The 24,283-nt window shown below is 34.7% G+C and overlaps 1 protein-coding gene across 2 annotated transcripts in view; it reads left to right on the forward strand.

Moving 5' to 3' along the window:
• Positions 1 to 24,283, forward strand: part of LOC149805403 (transcriptional adapter 2-beta-like) — an 80,817-nt gene that overhangs the window by 6,230 nt on the left and 50,304 nt on the right. Inside the window, exons 3-6 of one of the 2 annotated variants that reach the window (XM_089949954.1) lie at positions 7,052 to 7,152; positions 10,227 to 10,318; positions 20,638 to 20,694; positions 22,716 to 22,819. In XM_089949954.1, coding sequence (XP_089806080.1) covers positions 7,052 to 7,152; positions 10,227 to 10,318; positions 20,638 to 20,694; positions 22,716 to 22,819 — 354 coding nt within the window. The remainder of the gene's footprint in view (positions 1 to 7,051; positions 7,153 to 10,226; positions 10,319 to 20,637; positions 20,695 to 22,715; positions 22,820 to 24,283) is intronic. The other variant, XM_089949955.1, reaches the window with a different exon arrangement.

Below are 24,283 nucleotides of genomic sequence, written 5' to 3' on the forward strand. Positions count from 1 at the left end.
TCTCTGAAAGTGTCTGGTTCAGCTACTGCATTGAAATCACCAGTAAAATACACGTCCCCAGCTGTGAGTACTGATCATAGAGATTTTGAATCAACTCAATTTGCGCTTTGTAACAATCTATGCCATATAATAGGGTCGGCATATATACACAAAAAATATATACATTTTGCATATCGGGAAATTTGAATTCTATGCCAACAACTCTGTCACTATTAACTTCATCTATAAAGTTAGCATATCTCATGAGAGAAGTTTTGCAGAAGATTGCAACTCCTCCTTTACCACATTTTATTAACATAGATTAATTATACATGAGGTTAAAGAAAAACATAAGAACTCTTATGAATCTCGCAGTGTACATGAAATTCAGAGATAACCTTGACCTTAGCATCTATAGGTTGTCCATGGGGGCCCCAAGTGGCTGAGTGGTCTAAAGCGCTTTTCATTACGGATCACTGCCATCTCACCTCTGTCTGCGTGGGTTCGAGTCTAGGATTCGGCTAATGTTCGTATATCAGTGAGCTCGCTAGTAGCTTCTTGTGGGTCGGTGGTTATTCCTGGTGTTTTCCTGGGTTCTTCCTCCACCATTAATACTGGCCGCCATGCATAGCCTATTGTGTGCTGAAATAAGGCGTTAAACCCAACAACAACAACAACAACTTGTCCATGTCCCATGATATGTCCTAGAAAAATTACACTAGCATGGCAGAACTCACTTTTGGATAAATTGTCAAACATGCATCAGTGAGTCTGTCAAAGAATTTCTGAATTGTTGCTAAATGTTCTTTCCAGGTGTCGTCGTAGAAGATGATATCATTGATGTAAGCATCACAATTGTCTAGACCAGAGGTAATCATATTCATGAGACGTTGAAATGTACTTGGCGACCCTTTCATCCCAAACGACATTACCTTAAATTGGTAAAGTCCATTTGGAGTCATGAATGCCGAAATTTACTTTGCTCATATCATTAGTGGAATTTGCCAAAATCCTTTCAGAAGGTCAAAGTTGGTAACATGCGTGGCGTTCCCGATCTTATCAATACAGTCATTGACTCTTGTGTATGGGAATGAATCTGTTTTTGTCACACTATTCACCTTCCTATAATCAGTACAAATACAGAAAGTTGATCTGGTTTTGGAACAAGTATGCATGGTGAATTCCAGTCACTTTTACTGGGCTCTGTAAAATCATTTTCCAGCAAATATTGAATTTTTTCCAAGTGTTCCTGTTGAAAGGTTTCATCCTGTACGAGTGTTGTTTCACAGGTTTGGAATGTACAATTTCAACATCATGGAAAATTTTGTTCGTTCTTGTAGAAGCGTCTGGAAATAAGTGCTCAGATTCAAATAATAACTGTTCAGGTTCAATTCTTTCTTGCTCTTGCAATTGTGAAAGTTTCTTCTGGTTCAGATCTTTCATAATTTTTGAATTCCGAAGATTTGTCACTCCAATATCAGTAGAATCCGATGATATTCCTTCACTTAAATCTTCACTGAGTGGGACAGGTACAACTAAATTAATTGCATGTTTAACTTGGCTATCTCTTTCACTATACTGGTACTCCTATAATTTATTTAGATCCCAGGAGCACTAATATTATAATTTAACTGATTCATTTTCTTCTCAACTTTGTAAGGGCCGTAATGTCTAATCTGAAGAAAATTTTGAAGAATGAGCAAGAGAGACATAACCCCATTATTATAAAACTGAGAAGTTCTCTCTATTGTAGTTCTGACAAACCATAATTTCACTTTGGACTTGAATTGATGAATGCCATATTCATTCGTAATTGACTGGAAAGTTCCAGACCTAAATTTTGACCCATGACCTGATTGAACAGATTTGGGAAGGCCAAAGTGAGTGAAAGACTTTATCAAAGCTTTTACTACTGTTTTAGATTTTATATTCATCAAGGGAATTGCCTCCGGAAACCTTGTTGATGCGCACATAATGGTCAACAGGTATTAGTTACCTGACTTGGTCTTTGGTAAGGGACCAACACAATATACCATAATTCTACTAAATGGTTCATGAAAGGCAGGAATAGGTTATAGATGAGGCATGGGTAATTTTTGATTGGGTTTTCCTACCATTTGACAGGTATGACAAGATCTACAGCATTTACCAACATCACTTTTGATTTTTGGCCAATAGAAGTAAGTCAAGGTGTTGTGATAAGTTTTATTAATCCCTAAATGACCAGCCAAAGGAGTTTCATATGCCAGACTAAGTATTTCCTGTCTGTAAGGTTTTGGAACTACAATTTGATAGTTCACTGACCACTCATCACCAGCAGGTACCTTGGGAGGTCTCCATTTTAACGTAAGAATTCCATTTTTAATGAAATAACAGACAGGAACTTCAATAGCTTTAGTTTCACTAATGGCCCATTGAACAAACAGATCTGTGGATCTTTTTCCTGTTCGATGACAAGTGATTGTCTTTTATCACCCTGATTAGAATAAAGAGAATAAATAGTTAAAAGAGGATCACTGTGATCAGTATCTTCTGATTGATCCAAAGAAGGTGTGAAGTGACCTCATCAGAAGCCTGACCAAAACATTTGTCAGCTAAAGGAATACTTTCCTTATCAACATCATTCTCAAGAGCTTTCTTTGCCATAGCTCTGGTAACTGCACAAGCTGTGAATAAATCAGGGAATTCTTTTTCAGTTGGATCAACTTTCTGATCCAAGCAAGGCTTGTCAGTTACAAGTGAATTAACCACAACCCTTGTCTCCAGCTAGGTCGTTGCCTAGTAATAAATGAATGACCTCATTGGGTAAAATAGACATTGTGCCGACTGTCATGGGTCCTGAGACTAAGTCTGATGACAAATTTACACAATGGAAAGGAACATTAACAAAGCTGCACTCAACTCCTTGAATAAGAACACTCTCATTAGAAGAAGAGTTCTCAGAAAATGGCAAAGTACTTGATAACAAAACACTGTGAGAAATTCCTGTGTCCCTTAAAATTTTAACAGGGATGGGATTGGCTGAATCACCCAAGGGTGATATAGAACCCTTTGATATGAATGGTTCATAATTCTCCATAATAAAATCAGACTGGGGTTTCTTAGACCCAACAAATATATTGCCTTCAATACATGACCAGTGACCTGTTATAAATAAAAGCATTTGCAATAGGTCTGTCGTGATTCTGATGCTTATTTTTCAATTTATAGCAATCAGAAGACAAATTTGCACAATGGAAAGGAACATTAACAAATCTGCACTCTACTCCTTGAATAAGAACAATCTCATTAGAAGAAGGCTTCTTAGAAAAAGGCAAAATACCTGACCATACAAGATTCTGAGAAGCTCCTCTGTCCCTTAAAATATTACTAAGGATAGGAATGGTTCATAATTCTCCATAATAGAATTCGACTGGGGTTTATTAGACTGAACTAGTGTATTTCTTTCAGTATGTGACCTTGACCTCTTAGAAATAAGAGCATTTGGAATAGGTCTGTCTTTTTTCTGATGCCTATTTTTCAATTTGTAGCAATCAGAAATAACGTCCTTTTTTCTTGCAATAGGTACACGTAGGAAGAGTCAAGAATCTTGAATCAAGCTTATCAGAAGCTTGATTTTTAGAAGGGCTTGTATTAGACTGAAATACTTTTCTGCAAGAAGGCTCTTGAGTAGAAGTCTTTTTTTTTACGAAATGAACTTTATGAGTTAGAGAATACTCATCAGTCACTCGAGCAGCATTTTCCATGGTTTCAATCTTATGCTCGTCAAGATAAGTCTTAATGTCACTATGGACACAGTTCTTGAATTCTTCAAGTAATACAAGTTGTTTGAGACTATCATAATCTTGTTCAACGTTCTTGGCTAAGCACCATCTATCAAATAACAGCTCTTTTTCTCTTGCAAATTAAACAAGAGTTTGTCCAGATTCTTTTCTATAGTTTCTGAATTTTTGTCGATGAGTCCGTATGAGGCATTCATTAACCATTTCATAGTCACCACTTTGGTGAACTGACAGTGAATTGTAAATATCACTAGACTTACCAGTGAGTACACATTGTAATAACTGAGTCCAGTGCTCCCTTGTCTATTTCAAATTTTCAGCAACCTTTTCAAAACTAGTAAAATATTTGTCTACTTATTTTTCTCTAAAAGGGGGCACTAATGTAATATTCTTTGCAATTTGTATTTGAAGTGGAAATGTGGTCTTCACTTGCCAACTCCATTTCTTTTATTCTACATTGATATTCCCTTTCTTTCTTTTCTATTTGCATTTGCAACTTCCTCTTTCTTCCTTATATATTTGTTTTTCCTGTTACTGTATTTGCATCTGCTTTTCTTATAACTGCATGTTTTTCTTGTGACTGCATTTGTCTTTCCTTCTTTCTTTCTTCTGATTGTAAATGCATTTGTGCTTTCTCTTTTTCCAATTTCATTTGTTCTTTTTCTTTTTCCAGTTGCAACTGCATTTGCATTTGTTTTTCTTCTTTATCTTTCTGAAGTTCCAGCTTCCACAACTCCAATTGCATCTTGTATTTTAATTCTAATTCCTTTATTTTTATATCAGAATCTGATATATGCTTACTGATCGAAACTGAAGCACTTTCTTTCTACCAAATAATGAACCAAAATATTTCTTATTTCCTGTTTTGTTAATGAAGCCTTTACCTCAGAAAGATCGTATTTTCTGGCAAGTTGAATTAAAAGATCTAATTGTTCCTGGGTAGTATTTGAAAGAAAGATTTCCACTTTTGATGACATTTTAGAAAAGCTTGTCGATTTCACTAAGATTTAAAAAACATATGAAATTCAAATTTCAAAAATATTTTCTGAAATATTCTAGCCAAAATTTTAAATTATCTGAGGACGAGAGCCCAATTCTTATGTTACATGTTTAGGCTCGAATAAACAGCAACACAAGAAACAGTAAAAACAACAAGTTTTGAAAAATATAGCAAATAATTTTTTTCACTAGACAAATATGTAAACATGAAAAAAATAAGAACTTGCAGTTTTAAGAATCAGATCCAAAAACAATCCAAGAATAATCCACGAATAAAATTTTTGAAGTCTTAATGTTCTAATCTCAAGTTCGAGTCCGGCAAAGAATTCATGATGGAAGGCGATGATGTATGCTGTATCCTGTATTTTGTGGTCTACAGTTCCTTGTAGAATCACAAGAAATAATCTGGTGTTTGAAATCCAAATAAAACTTTTAAGAAATGTCTTTGTTCAAGAATTCTGTATGAACACAAAAATATTTCCAGAGAAATGAATTAATCTTTTAGAATCCAAATAATCTGAAGAACAGTTAACATATAACTCAAAAACTGGCTACAAAAGAAGGAAATGACATCAAGAGTTTTTAAGCCTAGACTGTGATATCTCTCTCTCTAAGCATCACTATTAAAACTAAGTAATGTGCAATTTTTGAAATGCCTAATTGTGAAATAGAGGATAATGTTTACATATAAAAAAAATTTGCATAGTCCCAGTAGGACCTTTATAAAAACCAATCATTTTACTCCGAGATAAAAAGTTGTTTACTTCACTAAAACTATTTACAAGTCAAGGGTTACGTATCCAACACAGCCTCAATTTCAGCCTTGTTCCCACAATACAAATTAACTTGTTCACGAGGCTGTTACTAATTTTTAATTAAGGTTGGGAACCAGGTCAGCCATATGTGTTTACTAGGACAGTCAAGGTCAAACTATTTTCTGGAAATTTTGTCCAAAATGTGTAAACAAGATTATATTATAAAAACATATAATAGAATTTAAAATATTTAAAGCTGACAAACAAACAATAAAATCAGATATACATAATTAATGGATAGATTTCATCAAGTGGGTGAAAATAAATACTTTCCTTCCACAAGAGGAAATTTATTCCATTATTTACTTATAGCAAGCAGGGCTCCGAGTGGTCTAGAGCGCTCTCTGTTACGGATCACAGCCATCTCACCTCTCTGCATGGGTTCAAGTCTCAGATTCGGCCAATGTGGGTATATGAGAAAGCTTGCCAGTAGCTTCTCGTGGGTTGGTGGTTTTTCCCCCCCCCCCGAGTTCTTCCTCCACCATTAATACTGGCCGCCATGTATAGCCTATTGTGTGCTAAAAAATGGCGTTAAACCCTACAACAACAACTTACAGCAAGCAACTGGTTAATATATTGAAGTAGTTATTACTGGATTCCTCGCTATGTCAGTAGTTTAGTATTTTTGTTCTGCTTTGTTTTGGGATTACTTTCACAGAAAATGTAAACAGTAACATAATTTTCCTTCCCAGCTCTAAGCAAAATAGCACATCAAGTAAACAAAATTATGCCTTGTTGGATTTGAACTTCAGTCTTTAATGGGATGCAGCCATATTAACTTCACATCTGTAAGCATCTAAAAAGAACTTCAAATTTCATGATTATAATGTTTTATGTGTCTCTTGACGATCAGTGAAAAATTTTGATATTTTATTTGTCGGTGAAATATGAAGATTATTTCTCTCAGAAAATCAAGTAATTTACTGTCTAGCATAAAATAAAGTTGATATATGAGAATTCTGATAACTGCTTGCACAGAGTATATGCTAGTCAAACATTTAACTTGTTAGATATGTTGGGGAAATTCACATATACTGTATATGGAATCTCTATGACCACCAGGCATGATACCTACTTTTGATATCTTTTCAAATTTAGCAGTATTTATTATTTAGGCTTTTCCAGAATTGTGCCTGGGGAAACTCCCATAACAGTAGTATGACTTCATAGCAAAGAGAATGGCAGACCTTATTCAACATCTATCCAAGTGTAAATTGAATGTGGCAGAGTTTATACTGTCAAGTGTTTAAATGTAATATGGCACGTATCTTCACAGTTGAATGGAATATGTCAAATGCAAAAATGTTTACACTTTGTATAAATAGTTTTGAGTCACACAAGCTTGTTATAGAAGTAGAGATTGAAATAGTATTACCAGCTTTTAATATGAGAGGATTAATATGATAGAAATCCAGTTTTAAAACGCGTATGTTTGTAATGCAGCAATAGATCCATGAATTTAATTTATGTTTTCAGCAAGATTCCACTAATACTGCTTTTGATATACCCAATCCATGGAGCCTAGCAGAAGAAACTATGCTATTGGATGCTGTGGAACAATATGGATTTGGAAACTGGTAATCACTGGATTTTATGCCTCAGTTTCTATGCATTAGAGACCATAAATTCACAGAACATCTTTGAGTGCAGATTCAAAACTTTTCATAATTACTGATGATCAGACTACTGTCAAATATCATTTTTTCAGACTTCTTTCAAGACAGATTTTGTCTGGATAAATGAACATTAGAATAAAGATAATACAGAGAACAAATTGTTAGTCCAGAGAGTATTCCATTAGTTTGCATTAGTGAAGAATTCTGATTGTTCTGGATTTTGTGGTTGCTACAAATTAAGAATTTAAAAACTATAAATATTGCAGAACCATAAAAGTTGTTACCCATGAAAACAAAATAATTTACCTTATATCATAGGACTACATAAAATACATGATGTTTTTCCTGTCTTCTAGCTTGTGGTTAAACTCAATTACTTGGATCATGTTTACCAAAATTTACTGACACAAAACAAATTGTGTTGAATTTCAGCCCCACCCCCATTACAGTAAGGTAGCTAAATATAAAAGACTTATTTGATAACACAGTGAAAGTAACTAACCTTTTGCTGTTCTTATTTATTTTTATTTTTTGTTCTTCATATCAAATTTGTGTGCAAAAGAAATTTATCCAGTATCCAAAATCGCACTGTGATGTAGTATACACATCTATAGTAGTGCGTATTGCTTATTTTGAGTACAAAAAAAGAAAGAAATAATAATTGCTTCAAGGCTCCTAGTTAACAATAAACTGCTGTTGGGCATTTCTGCGCATCTAAGGTTTTCGTTTCCAGTATTGAAGCAAAACGCATACTGAATTCGAGCGATTGACAAAAATAAAATACAGCAATTCTTACCACTTGAAAACATGCAATTGTCACCAGAATATTCTGTTCAAAATAATATTAATTTTGGACATAGAGGATCCCCCCCCCGTTTTCCTGACTCTCGATATGTCGGCCTATTCTGTGCATAGCTTTGAAAAGAAGTAATGTTTATCCATAGGGCTACAGAAATGAAATGTATTACTTTGGACTGTTTCTGTCAGCAGTTCAGTCGAGTAATTAGGTTAGGTTTATAGCTAGTTTTACAAAATTCAACGTAAAAATGCCAGTAAATTGCAAGAGATGTTAAGCAGACTAAAACCGGTCTTGTAAAAAAGGTTAGTAAAGTTCAATATTTTATGAAAAATAAGCTATTACTTGGAAGAGAAACAACAATGAATAGGATGTAATGTGTTTACAGCGTCTTGTTGATTGGGAAAAATTACTACAGAATTTAGAAACAGACTATATGCAGGGGAATTTGTTGAGAATTTATGTTTGAGCGGCAAGTAGACACGTTGGGTAGCAGACGATTTTGTATGTGTGGGACAACTTCTTGCAAAATTGGAAACTTGGATTAAAATACAGTTTTGTTTTTAGGTACACATTTCCATATTTTATATGATGTATTTATTTGTATGATTCTAAAAAGATGCATAGTAAATTGAATTTTCTGGGTTACAGGTTCAAGAAGGTCATGGAGTGGGTCTTCACGTTACCATTTAGAAATCACATTTTTATGTGTATTTTGAGTCTAAATGTGGGATATTTTTGTACACTTTATGAATATCACTTTTCTTAATTAATGTACAATTGTTTTTTTTTTTCTGGATACAAAATTGATTTTTGACCCAAAATAGCACATGATCCAATGTTTACAGAAATGACGTATCATTATGCAGAATTGGCCAACATGGCGGCATGAAAAGTTTTTGCCGAAAATAATTATTAAATGCATTCGCTGTGAGTGTTCATGACAGAAGTGCTCACCATTACGGATCATTGCCATCTCACCTGTCTGCATGGGTTCGAGTCTCGGGCTCAGCCAGTGGGTATGTGAGAAAGCTTGCCGGTAGCTTCTCGTGGATTGGTGGTTCTTTTTAGGGTTTTCCTGGGTTCTTCATCCACCATTAATACTGGCCACCATGTATAGCCTATCGTGTGCTGAAAAATGGCGTTAAACCCTATGACAACAACAACAACAGTAAATGCTGTGTATGCTATTGAGTGAACAGTTCCTTTTAGATATGAACCCAGAAACACTTAATCCTAATAAAGAGACAGAGTTGTCATGGAATTCCTTGAATTTTGGCCAACAGACAACTATGCAGAACACCTGGATATTCCTCACAAGTAATTTAAAAGCCTTGATTTATAGAATATATCTGTCAGAGGTAATCTACTCAAATTCATTCTGTATCTTTGAGCCATCTTGCCACACAAAACCAACTGTGCAATTTATTGGATAAATATGTAATGGGCAAAGCTGGTAATTATATTCATCAGGATTGCTTGAAATGTGGCATGTATGTAAGGGTGTCTGCACTAAATGAATTCACACACACACTTACACCGTGAATTTGCTGCACACGAGGGCCCTATTAATATTTGCTCATGTGCTACATTATATATATATATATGTATCTCACTTCAGCAGCCTCATACAATATGTGATAACTGGTAAAAGCAAGAGGGTTAAACTCAAAACTATGTTTCATCGGGGGGGGGGGGTCATTTCCAGATTGGTGGGTAAAGTGGAAATTGCTCATATGCATTAAAAAGGTGACTTTTTGGTCCAAAAAGAGATGTCATTTTTTATACCTGCTATTTTGAGTCCTGGTACTACCTTGCCATGGATGAATCATTCATTGACATAATACAGATGCTTATTGTGGAATATAGGGACATAAGATATGGTTACTGATTTGTAGGTCAAAGGTACCTCAAGGTATTTTGAAAATGAAGCAAAACACGTCTACGAATAGGTTTTTGTTGTTTTTGTTTGACACCATTTTTCAAAGCATGAGAGGCTGTAAATGGTGGTCAGTATCATTGGTAGAAGAAGATAGCAGTGATCGATACAGGCAAGTGTTTTAGACCTCTTGGCCATCTGGGGTCCCTATTATTACAACAAATAGGTGTTATACTTTGAACAAGACTTACCTAGATTTAACTTCTAACAGTATTGATGGTGATGGATCCAAGGGTCTAACATCAGTGTTTTATGGTTATATTGATCAATTAAATAAAACTTTCTCTTTAATTTTTGCAGGGAGGATGTGTCAAATCATGTGGAAAGCAGAACACCTGAGGAATGTGAGGAACACTATGTAACATTCTATATCAAAGGAAATATTGGGAGAGGTATGGTTTACTCATTAGGGCCCAGCATTTAGATGCAAGAGCCCTATGGTAATCACCTTTTCCATCCATCCTTCTCTCCATCCATTAAAACTTCTTGTAGCTACCCTAGCTTATCAACTCTTGCTCATAATCGGATGCCATTTGGTAGGTGAATTGCCTATTATATGTACATGTTCCTTTTTTAAAGGTTTTATCTCTTCAGGTCCAATTTTGACAGATTTGACCCTTTTTCAATCAATTTTAAATCTCCACTGCAGTAAATCCTTGTAACCAGAACCATTGAGAATAATCTGATGCAATTTGGCGTGTACACTGATAATAGACATAGAATTTCACAAAGTGGTGACCAAATTGATGACCCCCCCCCCCCCCAAACATGGCCCACTTGAGAAGTTTATTCAATGAAAAACTCGCCCAATACTATGTGGAGTGATTCAACATCAGCAACATGCCAGCAGTGATTTGTGAGCAGTAGACTTCATTGCCTGATTTAATCTTTTTTTCAAACTGTAGTTGACTTAGTAAGGCAGATGGCATGTTTATTGAAATGAGGGATGTAATTGATCAGTAGTTTTTAAATGATTACAATGAAAAGGAGAGGAGAAGCTATTGTTTCAGGGCACAAAAATTATTTTTTTCAGCACATGTTGGATTTTTATATTTATAATATTCACGAGAAAAAATGTTCTGCAATTTACTAGCATTACAGAATTGTAACTAGAAATTAATTTTTTTGCTGATTTCTGTGGCTCTTGGCAGATAGTCGAATCACTTTCCTATTGTGTTTAAAAAGTTTCACATTCTCAAAGTAGCCTTTGCTAAAATATCTTTCTATACTGTCTGGATTTAGGCATGATCACAGTACCTCATTAAGTTATTGTCCGATAAATCATGAGGCAATCCTTTGATGTCACAGTGCACATGTGGATACAACAGTTGCCAACTTTGAAGTAAGCGTTACAGTTATGATATATGAATTAGGCATGTCTCTACCTCAGTTGGCAATAGGTTTAACTCTCTATGAAAAAGACTGATGTGTGTGATTATTTAGTTTATTTAGTATCAGAAAACGGATGCATAGTTTAATTTTCTGTTGTGGCTCTGTCTCCTATTCAAGTCATTGCCCAATATTAGCTTATATTTTCTCACAGTACCTCTCATTCTCCTTCGAATACTTCCCCGATCACATTAAAGGGGAGGAAAACCCGGACCTGCACAATTTTATTGTAAATAGAAGGATATATAGTAGTTTGTGTATATAATCTATCCCGACTATTTTTGTCTCTGCATCTATTGTATTTGCACAAACATTTCATACAAAATATTGTCCAGTATTCCAAGATCAAACGGAAAGAACCTGCCATGAATTTGTTAACTCCCTTCCATACAAGCAGGATATGACGTCATTTGAGACAATTAACATATAATAGTTGTATTCAATTTATGCAGAGAAGTGTCAAGTAGAAACAAGATGGTTCAGTGCGCAGCTCTAAATTGCATGAGTAATATCAGTTCTGGAACAATCCTTAACTATTTTACTCTTTTTTTTTTTTTTTCTTCCTCCATCTTTGAAAAGTAAGAAATTATCTACCAATGAAATAACATTAAAGAAATGTTTACGCTTTTTCATTCAATGTTTCCAACATAAATTTATTATGCACGTTTGATTTTGTATGCAACTGCATCGGATGAATCTGCATTTTTTCTTCCACACTTACGTTCAAGACTGTTTTCCACTCGTTATATAATAAACCCCTCCTTCCCATTCTGCATTCATCTTTTTTTTGTGTAATGTTGATAATAGAAAAATAAATTACTTATAATTGAAAGTCTGTGTGTTCATATAAACTCGTTAGATTTCTTATAACTACACACACCGGACCACCATGATACAATTTTTTAAACAATTTTTAAGCAAATGATACTGTTAACTTTCTTGATTGATAAATCTATTATAGTAACATTCTTCATTAATGTGGTAATTACTCTCAAACTCGGACCAGGTTGATTCGGTACAAACCGCTGACTGATTCGGCCCATATATCTGGCTGATTCTCCAAACTTCCAAGCTGATTCGGATTAAATGTGACATTTAAATTTGTTTTTAAAGATGATCTTTTTATTATGTCCCAAGTATCTTGAGCAGTTCAAATATGCATTTAAAGTATAAAAAAATCCCATTAGTATTCTTGATCATAGTATTGTTATATATAATAAAATAACGTATTCATGTTTATTGTGCATCGGCAATTTAGTAGTGAAATATTTTTTAAACTTCTCGTTCAACTTTAAATAGTTTGTTTTATTGAGAAATAATAAAATTATGAACACTGACAAAAAAGGAGAAATAAACTAAATGATGGGTGTAGTACATGATAACTTTCAGAAACTGTTCGAATTCTGTGCATTAGCCATGATGTTGAACTCAATAGCGACCGGATTTCCTGAGAAGGCGTCAGTGATGGTTTTTATCGCGTTCAAGTATCATTCGTCAATGGTCAGCAAATCTCAATGAAAAATCAGATTAAATTGTTCAGTTAGAGAGATGATACTATAACCCTTTGGATTATTGACGGCAAGAATTCAGTTGATTTCGGGTTATAGAGATCCATGCCATAAAGTTGTCTCAGGATGACTTTAGTTATTAGGTTGGAGCCCTTTCTTGTATAAAACTGCAGATGTCACATCATGCTTACACACGCTCTATTTTTCCAATTAAAATGCATTTAATGATTTGAAGAGCAGAGCAAAAGGGATAGATGCCACTTCTTTTTCGTTAAGTACAGAAGCTTAGTTGATCAAATGGAAAAGTTGAAAAGTTGCAAATTTTATAGCTTTAATAAGTTATTTAGTTGAAGAAAAACAACAATAAATAAAGCCTTAACAACCAGGGCGAGTTCTCCATAATTCAAGATCAACATTGCCAGTGTGTACACAATGTCTCAAATGACGTCACACCCGCTATTTTTACAGGGGGAGAGAAGCGCGTTGTTCTTTTCAAGATGGATTGGGAGAGATGATCTGTTTTTCATAAATTTCTTCGTAACGAGTAAGAATAAAAGGTAAAAATTTTCAGAAAATGAACCTTATACATATAGCAAATTATATATGAAGTTTGTGCGAATTTCAGTTTTGCATGTTGGTCCCCTTTAATGTTAGGGATATAAGCCTGCTATCTCTTGAATCCAACCTGACTCAAAAGACAAACAAATCATTTTTATGTTTCAAATAGAAAAAGGGTACTCACTCTTTCCCATTAAAGTGGTTTGGTGGTCCTATTGACACAACCAGCTTGGTAGCCAAAAGTAGGTTTTCATCCATAGATGCATTGGGAACAGTGGTCGTGCTAGACTCTGTCTGCACCCTTGAGCAATACTTGAAGCACCCTGGCAAGTTGTGACACATGCAAGTATCTCTTTCTCCAAGTGGTAACTGGCAAACTGGAGATAACCCCTCAAGCCCTGTCTTTGTGGCTGAAGTGGGTTTTATGTTCGGTATACTCCGAGGTCTCAAAAGATCAGAGTTGCCTCATGAAGATTTCAGCTCATGATATCAGTGTGGTCTCTGCGAGCCTCATGTTCAGATATAGCATTTCAGTCAGAGACAGTAGTGTAAGCTGTTAGTGGGATGCTTTGTCAACATTCTCCAGTTCATATTTTAGTGATTGAGACGAACTTTGAATCTGATGGGTCAGGTGCCGGTGGCCCAAATGACTGTCAAATCCAATTAAAAGTCAAAACAGCATATTAAATGCTGGATGTGCCAATGAAAATTTGTTAAGATTTTAGTAATCTTTTTAACTGGGTATAGATGTCATAGATCATGTAACCCTAGACTGTGTTGCTATCAGATGAGAACAGATTGTTACTCACACAGGGAATCCAGCCATTATTCCCTCGATGGATACCTGAGGGATAGGTCAGATGCTCAGTATTCTCTCCTACTTTTTTTCTACTAACATTAATGTGATCGGGGAACATATTTAAAGGAAAAAGCAAGTTTTTAAGTAAATCATGTTTTGCTGAGAATACTTTACCCAGCCACTCTGCCGTGAGAACATCTTCATTGGTATATAGCTCACCTTAAAAACTAGCAAAGGGAAGTAATGGGAAAGAGCTATTGCCTTTTGTCTATCTGAGATGTCAGAAAAGACAAAACTGTTGTCTCTTGAGTAGGACTGGTTTGGAGAGGTAGCAGAATCTTATCCCACACAGTAACATCATATGGTAAGTATTCTCAGAGAAACATAATTTACTTAAAATTTGCTTTCTCAGAATTTTTTTATTTTTAAAGTAATGACAGATTTAGTGCTGAATCATGCATTTCTGCATGTTTCATTGTCAAGAAATTAAGTCCCTTACATCAAGCAGTGTATTTGGTATTTGTTACAGTGCCTTACAGTGTTGCTAGTCATACCTTGAACAAAAGGACATAAATTGTGTCTGTACATGGAAAACATTCCAGTCCAGTTCATCTTTGTTTTGGCATTCTACATGATTCTGTTCTCGGATATATTCTACATATTCTGTACACTAATCCCCTTTCAGGTATCATAAATCATTTTGTGTCACCTACAACAAGTATCATCAACACCAACATGAAATTTCAAACAGGATGAAGCTTAAGTGTTACTCTTGACAGTTCTCTCTTACTCATTGCACCAAAATATCTGGAGCTGTGACACTTCAGCTCCAATCACAGCATTCTTTCTGATGCAATGAAAAGACTTGTTTGTTCCTACTACTTTCTAGACTTGACTGTTGTAATTCTCTTGTATTTTGGTTCATTTCAATACCTACTTCAGAAAGTTCAAAAAGTTCAAAACACAGTTGATGGGATCATCCTTAGGGTACCAAGAATCTAGCACTTATACCCTCACCCACCTCCCTTTGGTACCCACCACTGGATATCTTTTCACACCAGAATCTAACATAAAGTCTCTCAGCAACATTTCTTTGACTGCTGACTGTCCGAAATATCTTTTGGACTTCACCAATGTGTTCATTCCTTCTAGGAACTTATGTTCTTCTAATGACATCTGCATTTTTATTAATCATTATAACCAAGTCCTAGTCTGTTTACTGGGGAGTAATTGCATCTTATACTGTACACAATGATACCGTAATTTCACTTACCAGTTCTCTATAAACTTACCTCTTTAAATTATAATAACCAAATTAACAAGACCTAACAGTTTTTTTTACCGTTAACTATTTTCATCATGCTTTGTTTGTAATTCCATATTGTCATGGTCTTAGTAATCTTCTGTATGGTTGTTCCAGTAAAACATACTTGGGACCCATGGAAGGTACTTCAGTTTGGAGTGCAAATTTGAATTGGTTATTATCTCACACAATCCTTTTGAGTAACCAGAGTAGCTGGCATTTTTTTTTAAAGTACCTTCCCTGGGTAATATGTATGTTGAAAATGAACAACCCTGTGTGTTTGTGTGTGAAGAAAAGAACACATTTCTATAATAATTGATTCATTTTAAATTGTTATTACTCGACATTTATGGAATTTTGAAACATTCATGCATATTGTTTATACATACTTTATAGGTGATGAAAAGATTATTGAAAGTTATATGTATATATATATATATATAAGCACTTGATGTCGGAGGAAATTATTGTCGATTTGTTGCTGCTACTGCTATGACAATACTTAATCAGTTCTTTAAAAATCTGATTTTAAGCAAAGCAATATTATGCAGCTTTCCTAGACAGTAGACAAGAATCACATTACTATGACTGTTACATAAATGTTGCACAAGATGCACGTATGTTAATTAGAAATAATAAAATTATACACAACCATAAATTGGAGATGCGATATTTATTCTGGTTTCATTAGGTATTTATATATAAACAGTGCATATGAGTGCTTCCCTCTTAACATAATACACAAAAATCACTAAAAAGTAATCAAGTTTTATGGCTGCAATTTCTGTTCTGTCAGTGTTATGTGACATGCACACTTGTTGGTGAGAAATGAAAATTGGATAAATTTGTATAGAATATGAGCTACGTTTCTTAACATACAGCTGTTTAATGAAGATACACAACAACATAACATGGACAAACACTTCAGGTCCATCAGTGTTATGTGAGGCTAGTTTTGATTTTGATTTCAGACTTATATGACCATCTTGAGAGTGCTGTGAAAATACTGATGTATCCTCATTGAATTTATCATTTTGATGATTATCACATATTTATTATTAAACATAAACAGTTTATGTTAAGTGTATTTGCTACCCATTTAAAGAATTCTCTTTTTTAATCACGTATTGAGGGCTCGAAATCAGCGGTAGTCCGCTAGCCCGAGGCTAGCAGATTTCTTGTCGGTCTAGTAACTTTCATAATGTTAATAGTCCGATGGGCTAGTAAATTTCGGTTATCAATAGTCAGCGTTTGTTTACGCCATTCGCTAATAAAGACTTGACTTAGCAGATGTTCTGTAGGATCAAAGCAGTGGCCATTGTAAACACAGTCATAAAATATTAGCATGAGAAGATGAAGTCAATTTCTGCCTTGGAAAGGTGCGTTTCTATAACAAGAATCCATTCAATTTAGTGCATTTCACTTAACAGCGCAAAGTATGGTCCCGTCATCATTAACAGAAGTTTGGTAATTGATCTTAATTAATCTGATAACGAATTAAATGAAAAAATGATGTGGTATCACACTTTATTCACTCAACCACAGTAACAAACTACAAAGCGGTATACCACACAAAAGAACATGGCAAAAACTATTAAAAAAAATTAGTTCGCACGTATTTTTGTGTTTTTTTTTTTTTTTTTTTGCTTGCTACCCAAACGCTCCAACAGTCACAAACAGGAAACTACATATTTTACATTCCATCGAAATAATTGTAAGAATTAGATCAATTTATTACGATTACGTTACTGACACATCCTTTCCATACAACTACTTTTTCTATGATGATAAGAATAGTTTTTATATTTTTCCCTTACAAGAATGAACAAATAATTGAATACACGTGGAGATATCCAAGCAGAATGCCGTACATTTGTTGGGAATTAAAATCTCTGAGCATGGGCATCGAAGATTTGAAAATTTTTTGCCTTATTATTAATTTCAACAATACATTGAAGTTCGATTAATTAGGAACAATTACCAAACTTAACGACTTGTGATACCGTAATTGAAGCTGTTAAATACAACGTGCCGAGTGTCAGATGGCTTCGTTTGATGGGAGCACCTTTTCCAAGCTGAAACTAACACTATCTTATGATGCTAATATTTTATAACAGTGTTTACAATAGCCACTGCTTTGATCATGTAGAACATCCGCTGAAGTTAAGTTTTTGTTAGGGAGAGGCCATTCTTTTATGGGAGGGAGCAAAGACATGTTTTGAAATGTGTTTCTTGCTCTGACTTTCTTATATAAAGGACACTGTGCCATTCCTTTTCTTGCTTTAAATAATTCGCGTCAGCTATACTATAACATCTCGTATTTCAAAACAAGGCACAATTCCCTCTTTATAAGACAGGTAAAATGTGGCATTTGATAGAAGGTGTTCAGCCACCTGAAAAAAAAGCAAAAGTTGAATGAGAATGATGAGGATTAATTCTTATGATAGGGAAAAGTGTAATGGAAAATTTCAGAAGAAATGGACAAAAGACAGGGAATGGCTGAATTAGGACAAGGAAAGGAACGTTATGTGGTGTAATGGTGTATGCAATTCGCAAAAACAAACACACAGAAAACATCCAGTTTTGTTGCGGGTTGTTCGAACTTTAAAATTGAATCGGTAAACGTACATGAAAGCTGTGTGACATTGTTTTGTGAACAGGAATAGTAAAGATTTGGCAGGACTAGTAAATTGCTCAATATACTAGTCCTTCTGGCTACAAAGAAATTTGTGTTAAATTCAAGCCCAGGTATCACATAATTTACCGGTTCAAGTAGCAAGTATCCTGATCAGCTGTAAACACCTCTCCTCTGATTGGTTACACAATGGTTTTTGACAACAGGATAGCAAGTGTGCTATATGCAAACTAAATATTGAGTGTAACTCTTTTTTTTCTTAGTAAAAATAAAACCCAAAAGTTTATTGGTGTAACAGTGAAAGTGGACGGACACAAAATTTGTCTGTAAATTTATTGAATGTTGAATATATTAAGGTTTCTTTATACTAACACAATATAAAAGGACTCCACAAATGCACTTTTGGAAATTAGAGGAAATGAATAATTAAGAAACATGTATTTTATGTCTCAACTGTCTTTATTTTCACAGTAGCATATGAACATGTATATATAATAATTAATATTTATGAGGAATTAAAGTCTGAAATGCTTTCTCTTTTCAACAAACACTAACATCTGACGGTAGACTGTACACACAACTTGTTATCATTACTCTTTAATGGAAAATCATTTTGGCATGAGGTTTTCATCAGAAGAGTTCTTTTAATGTCTTGTTGGTCTTAAATTAAAATGATGCAAGTTGACCCTTGAAAACATTGTTAATCTACTCCTCCCCAATTAGTGGCTATATCAGCATGGTGTTTCCAGATTTATGTTACCTAGTTGGTCCTAAATGTAATTGATGTAAATCGTATGTCCATGGATGCCATGAAAGCCTTCTTGAAAATCTTCTTGTTACTACTCCGTCTGAATGTGTCATATTGTCATAAAGTTTTCACTTAAAAACTTCAAATGATGTCCATTTAGTCCTGAATGAAACTGGTTCCAATCTGACCTATATGGCTACCATAGCAGCTAATTTGAACTTCCTGTCATTGCTGAAGAATATCAGAAACACTTTTAATACTGTAGTTAAAAGAAAGAAATGGTCTTATTTTGAATTCCTGGAAATTCTTTTTAAGCCACAGACCATTCCGGTGGCTTAATGGTTAGAGCATCCACTACGGATGCAGGAGGTCATTGGTTCAATCCCCGGCCGAGTCATACCAAAGACTTAGTTTTAGGACTGGTTGGCCCAGTGTCAGGATAATGTGACTGGGTGGGACATCGTGCTACATGTCTGCGACGTGATGCCCCAGTGCTAGGAATCACTATAAACTGCCACACTGCAGACTTAGCAATATGACTGAAAAATTAAGAAAACTGCATTAAAAATGCAAATCACACTATTTTAAGCCAGAAGAACTTCTGTTCACTTTTTGGGATTTGTGTATAAAAAGAGGGGGGTGGTCAGTTGCTATAAAAGTCTCTTGAATTTACAGAAGTTACAACATGCATAATTGTGCTGGGTAAATAATTCTGAGACTGAAGTGGAGTACAATTCATAAATCGGTATATAAAATTTACCTGGCATGAGAAAATTCCAGTAATTCAATTCTTTTTAAGAAAGTGTAATACTTTCCAAACAAAAGGATTACAGATTTTGCTAATTGTTTTTTCTTTCTCAAAATTATGGCATTAAAGTAAGAGACAAAAATTTCTGTCTTAGGGGGCTCATGGATGGTATGGGTGTGGATATGGTTATAGAACTCATGGCCACTTATTAATCATTGTCACTTAGATGTTTCTTATCCTTTCATGCAATGCAAAACAAACAGTTTGGTCACCAAGATTAGATTTTCATCTGATCAATTGAAGCAGCCCATGATGGCCAAAAGAGGTTGAGCTAGACTCACTCATATCTAGAAATTGTCTTTTTGGAAGTATTTTGGTTATCCTGTCAAGGATGACAGTGGTATTGGAACAGTTCACTAGTTTACATCTGCAGTCTCTGTTACACTTGAGCATAATGGAAATACAGCCAATATGTCAAAAAAACATCTGAAATTGCACCACCCTACTAAGGCATTCATGTTGATGATCAGTAATGTATCATATTGTTGGTTGTATATTGTTTAACATCAGATGCGGTATTGTTGACTGGGTTGTTAAAGCAATGTTAAGTGTATTGTCAGACAAGGTTGCCAAAGCACTATATATATATATATATATATATATATATATATATATATAGCCTGATGAGCTACACTATCTTCACCTAAGCCTGGATTAACAAGAAAATAAATTGGTGTTCTTGCATAAGAACAAGGTTCATTTACTAAATTTTGAAATTTTGTGGACCATACTTAATATAACCAAAATTCTTCCTTATCTTATAAAAAGTTAATTGTTTAAAATTTCTGATGAATTATTTTTATGAACCCTAGATCAGTAACTTAAAAAACTAAAATTTAAAAAAATGCTTTTATTGAACAAGTTGTATTCAAATTCAGTAGGATTTTTTCTTATTTTTAAACTAGCAGGATATGTCATGTATTGTTTAAATTTATATTCACAAATTTGATCTCTGCATTTCAGTATCATTTACCTCTGGAAGCTTTGGCCATGTTAGTGACCACACCTGCCCAGATGGTGGTAAGTGATTGTTATTTACTCTCAAGTATATTTAACTAATGTTATAAGCATAAAGCTACTCTATAAAAATTCTTCAGTATTTGACATTTTTAGAATATTTTCTTACCATTTTAATGTTTTTTACCCATTTTTTGTAGTCACTTTATTCCATTTTCTTTGTTTTGCGAAATGTGCATGGTATGAACTATTTGGTTCTTGGATATTCACAAATTTTAAGGTGTTGGCCTTTTTGGACTATTGTAGATAAAAATAGAAAATTATTAGATGTGAAAATCAGGGGCAAAATACGTTTAATTCATCACATTAAATCTGTAAATTTCAATAATGAGATCGTGAACCTTATCTGTAGGTAAATCTGATTCTTAGCAAGCCAACACTTATATTGCTCTGTTGGTATAGCTGGGTTTAATCAGAATCCTTGTATTTATCCATCCATTTTTTTTTCATGTGGCACACATTAAAAAATGTTTTTGATGAATTACTGGTAAACTTCGAAAATATTGTTGCCATTATCTGTAGAAAGAGTTCTTGAGTTCTCCACCAAAGATGTTTCTAGGCTTTTTGGACGGTTTGCACTTGGGGTGAAGAAGGCTATTGATTTTGGGGGGAAAATAGTTAAAGGGTGGGGACATTGTGACTGAAAGAAGAAAATTGTTTTTAGTACAAAAACATTATTTCTTCCACCCAAACCTGAATCATACTTTGTGGATGGTTTCCAGGAAGAAGCATTTTAAGCTGTTAATGAGGGACCATACCTTGAACTGTAAAGTACAACACACCAAGTCAGCTGACTTTGTGTTTGAAACGCACCTTTTCCAAGCTGCAATTTAAGTGTTTACAATGGGCACTTTATTTCTGCATTACATCCACTACAGCCAAGTCTTTATTAGGTAGAGACCAGAAAAGTTTCCAAGGGGTTATTTTATTTGAAGCAAATTCATCTTGTGGTGAATGAAAGAAAATACCTAATGGGAAAGAACAATATAGTCCCATAAATGACCAGTCCCTTGGAGTATAAATGGAGTCAAAATTGAAATAAAGTTAGTTGCTGTGTTCATGTATATTCAGCCTCATGACTGGTTCATTACATTGTAAGGACTAAACACGTTCTCATATATTTGTAACAGAAGCAGTTGTGATTGGGAAATTAAATTTGCATACCTCAAATGATTACTTTTCGTGTTTAAAAAGTAGGATAACATTACACTGTTCAAGAGAAGCTTAACTCGAGTCAGAGCATACATTTGTTCAGATTTCTTTGAATAAAGTAAAAGCATAAACTTATTGCAAAGGTATTGATCAGCCTTTTCTAAATTAAAACATTACAGTAGTGTTAGTACAGTTATTGAAGCAATGTGACTATGTTAATATTATCTAAACTTTGATTTGTCATTACTTTATTACATTATCTTCATTAGAACTAGGAAATGTGTATAAATCATTTCATAACAGTGTGGATAAATTGGCATCTTGCTCTGTCTGTCTCTGTGAATCGCTAAAGAGCATGCTTGCTGGGGTCATACACTGTAAGCCACACCCATTTGATAGAAACCACATCCACTTCACACTGGTCATCAACAGATCTTTAAGAAAGTGTGGTGTGCAGAACTATTCCCCACAAGCCAACGCAGCAACAGTCAGGACCCATGGAAAGATCGTGGAGGGTTGTTTTTCTTAATCATCTGCACTCTTTCTCTACCCCCACCGTGATGCGTGGAGTTGCAGAAATACACCCGAGCTTACTGTGCTATATAGAATACACATTTTTTTGCTCCAATTAGGCTTTTTGCCACTTAATAATGATCTTTGTTGTTTGCAGTTTGACTCGACTTGTAAGTAAGCATATATGGTAGTTTTAGATTGAGTTTTAGACACTTGCTTTATTAGTAACCAGTGTGCAGCTGAATTAGTCAAGTAAAAGTACAATAGTATTGAATGATTTAAAGGCCAGATTTAGCAGTATTTGATGTTATACAACTTTTTATGATCTTTATTGATGTAGAGTTTCCTTTTTTTTCCAGGGCCTCTCTCACCCAGTATTACAACTCCTATAAATCCATTAGAACTTAGTATTCAGGAGCAGCATGAATTAGGATACATGCCATTTAGAGATGATTTTGAAAGAGTAAGTAAACTCTGATAGGCAGATTTTCAAAACATCCAGAAAAATTGTATACAGTATGCAGTGCAGATTATTTATGACATTGAACATGGGTCTGGAATTTTTACAGTGTTGTAACAGAGTAACTTTGTATCAAATTCATTTATTTTTCAAAAAGATCCTGTGGCCTAAATGATTAGAGCATCCACTTTGGATGTGGGAAGTCGCAGGTTTGGACCCCAGCTGAGTCATACCAAAGACTTATAAAAATGGTTCCAGCAGCTGCCTTACATGGCACTCAGCATTAAGAGGTTGGTGTTAGAACTGGTTGGCCTGGTGTTAGGTTGATGTGACTGGGTGGGACAAGATGCTACATGTCTGTGGAATGATGCTACGCTGCAGACATCATAGTGATATGACTGAAATTTTTTTACGGCTACATTTAAAATCCAAATAACACACACACACATACAAAAAAAAGGTTTATGCACATGTCTATGACATTTTACATGCCTGTAATAAACAATCTATAGTGATATGATTACTATCATAACAATTTATTTGAACTTGAATGTAATGGTACGGCTAGAGAAAAAAAGTTTGTTATCCCTGTTTGCTGACTCCAGAATCTTTTTCCCCATTGTTCAAAATCGGGTCTGTAGGGAACCTTGAAAAGCCTTGAAAAATGAATTTCTCCTTGAAAATTCAAAATTTTGGCTGGGTACCTTTGAAAAGCCTTGATTTTATTGAAACCTAAAGGAATTGATAAATAGTTTCATTTTGTTGTTGTTGTTGTAGGGTTTAACACTATTTTTCAGCACACGATAGGCTATACATGGCGCCAGTATTAATGGTGGAGGAAGAACCCGGGAAAACCCCGGAAAGAACCACCGACCCACGAGTTTCATTTTGTATATTTAAATAATAAAAAGAGAGAGAGGAAAAAACCCTATCTCTCACTAAGTTTGTCCCGGAATGGAAATTTCCTCAACTGGCCACTACACAGTTGTACATTTTGAACTTCCTTATGTAGCGGCGGTTTAAATATGAATCATTTGTAAGCTTCGAAATGGCTGGCTGTCAATTCCAACTTCAGTGGCTAGACAAGGAAAAATATAAAGTTTGGATTATGAGATCTTTTGCAGACAGCTTTGCAAAATGCAAATTATGCAAGATGGCTATTGATTTGCATGCAGTGGGAGAGTGCTCTACAGTCACATGCAGCTGGAAAAAACCTAGCTTTTATAAATTACCCCCATGTCAGCCAATTCTGCGTGTCATGTAATTCTGCGCATGATACATCATTTCTGTAAACATTGGATCACGTGTTATTTTGGGTCAAAAATTCATTTTGTATCAAGATAGAACGATCATACTTTAATTAACAAAAGTGAGATTCGTATAGTGTACAAAAAAATATCCCACATTTTGACTTGAAATGCATATGAAAATGTGATTTTCTAAATGTCAGCTTGAGGACCCACTCCA

Source organism: Sinohyriopsis cumingii, chromosome 2 (genome assembly GCF_028554795.1).
Source record: "Sinohyriopsis cumingii isolate HCF-2022 chromosome 2, ASM2855479v2, whole genome shotgun sequence".
Classification (NCBI taxonomy): domain Eukaryota; kingdom Metazoa; phylum Mollusca; class Bivalvia; order Unionida; family Unionidae; genus Sinohyriopsis; species Sinohyriopsis cumingii.